Raw genomic sequence first — 5,370 nt, 5'->3', positions numbered from 1 at the left:
TTTGAATTTTGGTTTATAAAATGGACATCTAATTTTTGTCAATAATAATAAAAATAAACTATCTATTTTATAATTAAAAAAATCAATTTTTGATACTCCTATCAATGTCTGATCAAGTTTATTTTTTACATGAACACATTACTACGTGGAATTTACAAAATAACCGATTCAGATCAACAATAAATACACGGTAAGACTAAAAAAGATGGTTGTAAAATAGTGGGATTTTTCACCGCCATCTCACATATAAAAATGGAATGAAAACCACCGGGAACTAACCAAAGTAGGAGTAGATTCTTCTCTCTCCCCACTACTTCTTCTCCCTTTCTCTCTCACCTCTCCATTTACGCTTGACTGTGCTCCAGTTCAGTCTCTTGCTCTGTTTCTCTAGCTTTAAAAGGGGCTTCTCCTCCATCCACTGAAGCTCTCCTGCTTCAACTTGGTGTGCTTTTTTTAGAGAGAGAGAGAGAGAGAAGAGAAGGATCAAAGAAGAGGAATGTATGCTGAAACCGACCTAGTGTTCCCGTACTTCCAGAACTTCTCTCAAGAAGTACTGCAACTTGAAGACTTCTGTCGCTCTCACAAATCCAATGTAATTCCTATGGTCAGATAACTCTTCCCTCTCTCCAATCTCTCTCTAAGTCTGCTGTTCCGTCTGTTTCTGTTGATTTGGTTGCCTGACGTTTGTTTGATGAGTTTTAATTCCAGCGTTTGAGTTTCGATTTCAGTGTAATTTGCTCTAGTGTTAGGGTTTCGGATTATGAATTGACTATTGGTAGAAAAATTCAATCTTTTGAAGGTATTTTTGACTATAATCTTTGTGGGTACCTGTTTGGTTACTGAGAAAAATCAGGAACAAAAGAGGAAAAATTAGAACTTGATTTAAGAATATCCCCAACAGCTTATAGTACTTTGATGATTTTATTCCCAATTTATTGAAAAGAAAAAGGCAAACAAAATAACGTGCAATGAAGCTTTTGAAAAAATAAAAAATAAAAAAATCAGCTTTTAAAGTTATTTTTGGCTCACAAACCAAAATTAATCCGTGTAAAACAATTTGACTCAACTTTCAACCTTCAAAAAATAGTACCATGAATTACTACTGCTCAAAAGGCGCAACAAACACCTTCGTTGTCCATATAATTGGGGTCAACAATGAGGAGAAAAAGATAACCAGATATTTTGCCTCTTCTTTTTTACTTCCCTCCCAAAAAAACACCCAGATATTTTGGTCCGATATCCTCCCTATTATTCTAGTTAAGTACTCGGTTAGTTTTTCCATTTTCAACTCTGATTCTCCTTTTTCAATGTTTGATGTCAACTTGTTCAATGGTTCGCTTTGCACCGCACTAATTAAAGGAGACAAAAGTTATAGAAAAAGCAAAAAGCTAACTTTACCTCATCTTTTTTTTGTTGTTTTATGTGTTGTGCATTGGTGCCAAATAAATTAGTTCATAAATAGGTGAGTACTCTTCTGAGAACTTTCGGTCGGTCTCATGGTCTTTCTATGGTGAAAATGGGTGGTTCTTTGGGGCATCTTCTAACTAAATTATTAGATATTCTGTTTAGAGTATTTTTAGCGCTACCATTTTTGTTGCTTGGAGGGTATTACAGGCAGCTGAATTGTCTTTTTATTAGTGAGCAAATTCTGAGGACATGAAACATGGATTTTTCCAGTTGTTTGTAAATTCGTGTACAGAAACCCTTCCGTTTGATTCTGTTTCTCCAGTTTAGTGGCCCGAATTGGATAATTTGTTAACTCAGTGAAACCTCACCAATATTTAGCTTCATCAATGGGGAATATTCAATGGCCATTTTTTTGTACTTTAATTGTAAATTTTGTTCTGAACTTGTTGGAACATAGCTAATTTTTCTACCCGACTAACTTTCCCCGGTCCTATGCTGAAATCCCAGTAACTGTGATGTTTGATAATATGTCCCAACCTTGAGAATATTCTTGCTTGGGAGTTGTGTATAACTTCCCAACGATTACACCTAGAAATTTCTCCAGTTGGTCCATGTTTCTGATTTGCAAAGTCCAGATTTACCGCAATTTGTTAATGGACTCCTCTTCAAACTATTTTAGCACCTTATTGATGCATTATGCATGTTTCTCGCAACTAACGAAAGAAACTATAGTCTGTGGTTCCAACCTAAAAATTTGTTCTTTGGTAGAACACCAGGATGATTTGATGGTTCAAGTCATTTGATTCTATGCTAATTTTTGAACTTGTGGACAATTTGATCATGAAAGTATCCAATCAATCAGACTAGTTAAAGCAGTCCACTTGTTTTTCATGTTATCTTTTACTCTACGAAATTTGACGACAAGCAGTTGTTGACATAAGAAATTTGGTCTTTAAAAGCAAGTTGGTTATCCAGAATTGATATACTGTTTAAGAGCAGCTCTACGTAATATTTCTCATACAAATCAGCTTTGAGCTATTGCCAGTATTATGATCAAGCTGCTTCAACTATATACTCAATGAATTCTGTTTCATTTCGGCATCCAACGGTGAATTTTTCTACACAGTAATAATATTGCAAATCTTATAGGCCTTGGCCCTTGTCTTGGGATTTCATTGTTTTTAATCCTCTTCCAATGCAGGGCAACCTGGTTCAGACATCCACCATATCAGAGTATGACTTGGGGGGAGAAGGAGATCTATTCAAGGCTCCGGAACCAATAATCGAAGAACCAGATGTGGGTCTTGATCCCATGACAGCTGCCATTTCAATGATCTCTTGTGGGGAAGATGTCATAACCCCGCAAACACTCAAAGTTGCGGACACTGAATCAATTCAAACTGAGCAACTTATGAGCGAGGTTTTCTATGAATGCAAGAAGGATATATTGGCAAAAGAAGCTATTGAATCAACGCTATCCGATATAATGGATATAAAGATTCCTGTTGTAGGGACAGAGGAAAACTTGATTTCAGATGGCAATTTTTTTACTGAAGAGTCTTTTCAAAAGAGTCTAAGTTTGGAATGTTTAAGCTCAATGGATTGGATGCATGGGGCTCCAATGAGGCCAAATTTTCTGGATTTTCCTGGAATAGACCTGGATGCTGTTTATGGGATGCGAAGGGCATTTAGTGAAGGCGACATAAAGGTCCAGTTTAGTTTTATTGTAGTGGTTCCTATCTCTTTCCATTCCTCGTGTTATTTTTGTTGATTTCTCGCGGGTATCCTTAAAATCACGTTCTGAACATATTGAGCGGCTCGGATCATCATAAATTGATCGGGAAAGGGGCGTCCTCACTTTAATACGGTAAGGGCGCCCTTATAAGAAGTTTTTTGTGTGTGTGTGTGTGTATATATATGCAAGTAAACATGTTGGACACTTGACGGGTGAGGTTGTGGGGATGTGGCCGACATTCTATGCAATTTAGACGCTAGGATCCATTTATTTTTCACGATATTTCGAGGAAAAAGATGATATACATTAATTAACTGGAAAAATAAATTTAACTTTTCACATGGACATTGTAATTCTTTAGTTTGCTCCACTCCCATTAGATTTCAAGTACCTTTCTAAATATTCTGTACCATATTTAGCTGAGAATAATGTAATTATATGATACAAATTGGCGTTCATGAGGTGTCCCTGTATCTATCATTACCATCCTGTATTGATTCCTAACTTTTGGACAAGTATCCCAATGTCCTCAGATTTCAGGGAATCTCTTAACACTCAGACACCCAAGCAGCTAATACTCAAAGCCAAATCTACATAAGATAGGTTGCAAACGTTTAGGATTTATTCGAGATATTTAGTCAGCTGGTCCGGGAAAAAAAATCCTAGATATTAAGTTGAGGAATAAATTGGATACCATGTGTGAGACCTATGGATCATGAAAGTCAAAGAGAATGTTGCTTTTAACTTAAAATCACTTTTATTTTTTTCTTGGTTTCATTTGTCTCCCTTTGCATCTGGTGTGTCCCACCAGCCGCTTGAATTTATTTTGTTTATTGAGCCCTGAGCATGTATTGGTTTTGTGACAAAGTCTACAAACTGAGAAATGTATAGATGTTTCTGGCCATTTCGACAGGATGGGGCTGGGTCATTGATACTGAGTTTTTATGACAGACTCTTGGTAATGGCAATGTGAGCCTCATCCATTCTTCCCATGGGCTGCCTCCACTTATTGGAAATTCTACCACTGAAGACCGCAGGCAAAAGCTTTCCAGATATAGGAACAAGAAGACAAAGAGGAACTTTGGCCGGAAAATCAAGGTAGTTCTTATAATGAGGTTTTTTTTTTCTTTCCCCATGGTTTCATTACATGCATATTTTGCCCCTCATCTACGATGTCATCATGTTGACACCTCCATCTTTTGACAGCTCTATCAGAAATCATTTTGCACCCTCTTCCCAAAGTCTGCATAAGTGCTTTAGGGTTGTTAGATGATTCCCGGCAGCATTGAACAATCGAACATGAAATGGAACCTTGGGATGTCGATTAAGTCAGACGTTGTCCAACTACTTTGGCTGTGAATCCCTTCAAAATCACATTCCAGAATTGGGTTATATTTTCTCCATTACCTAACTTCCTTAAGGTGTCCACTACTGTAACCATTAAGAAGGTGTATGAATTACGTAATAATGAATTACATCAATCTTGCTTAACTATTTACGCATCCTTTGTCATTTGTTAGTAATTCTGTCGATTCCTGTCCTACATATGCTAATTTTGGGTGTTACTTTCAGTATGCTTGCAGGAAGGCTTTGGCGGACAGTCAACCAAGGATTCGCGGAAGATTTGCAAAGACAGAAGAATCTGATTTTCCGAAGAAGGAATGACTTCCCGACTCTACGAGTAAAAAAATGAGGAAATGTAGAAAGGAAGTAGAGCTATAGATGAAGAAGAACAAATGCAAGTAATGAAGGAGATTAGAAGTAGTAATTTGTAAGCCTTGGCATGGACTCATTAGCAGCTTAAAACTGGTTACGCTCAATAAGACGAAACCCCAACATCTGCAAATGAGTAGGTCTCTTACATTGGCGTAATGTAATAATCTCTGTAGATATAAGATATCCAACTGGGGTTGTAAAGTAAGTCTGATAGTTGTACTTGTTCATATTTTATGTAATGAAATCCTGGTAGCAATATACTATGTATCACTCCTATGTTCTATGAAGATAATGCATGGAAGAATTGAGGAGGCTTTCATAACTGCAAGCAGTGCTAATGCAGTTGAAGCTGTCAAATGATCAGTTTCTTTCTCAGACACACAAATTAGAGCACACAAGAGTGTTATTCTTTTCCTCAAGGTTGGATTTTATTGAGGTACGGGCTGGGCTCATAAGCCTCTTTTTTTTTTTTTGGGTGGGGGGGTCAGAACGGGCTCATAAGTCGAACTTAG

The 5,370-nt window shown here is 37.1% G+C and overlaps 1 protein-coding gene across 7 annotated transcripts; it reads left to right on the top strand.

The window, feature by feature from the left end:
* Positions 1-261: 261 nt before the first annotated feature.
* Positions 262-5,116, top strand: LOC131300994 (uncharacterized). 7 transcript variants are annotated; one of them, XR_009191136.1, is made up of 6 exons: positions 262-604; positions 2,453-2,515; positions 2,609-3,115; positions 4,094-4,240; positions 4,349-4,563; positions 4,715-4,879. XR_009191136.1 is itself a non-coding variant. In XM_058327082.1 (5 exons), the coding sequence occupies exons 1-5, from the start codon at positions 497-499 to the stop codon at positions 4,805-4,807; spliced, it is 906 nt and encodes a 301-aa protein (XP_058183065.1). In that variant the 5' UTR covers positions 264-496; the 3' UTR covers positions 4,808-5,116. The 7 variants fall into 7 exon arrangements, 4 of the variants coding, with proteins under 4 accessions (XP_058183065.1, XP_058183064.1, XP_058183067.1 ...); XR_009191135.1 differs by having other exon boundaries at positions 4,349-4,590; XR_009191137.1 differs by having other exon boundaries at positions 4,056-4,240; positions 4,349-4,590.
* Positions 5,117-5,370: the final 254 nt, after the last annotated feature.

Source organism: Rhododendron vialii, chromosome 9a (assembly GCF_030253575.1).
Source record: "Rhododendron vialii isolate Sample 1 chromosome 9a, ASM3025357v1".
NCBI lineage: Eukaryota > Viridiplantae > Streptophyta > Magnoliopsida > Ericales > Ericaceae > Rhododendron > Rhododendron vialii.
Note: the sequence above shows the minus strand (reverse complement) of the source record. Positions and strands in the feature narration are given on the sequence as shown.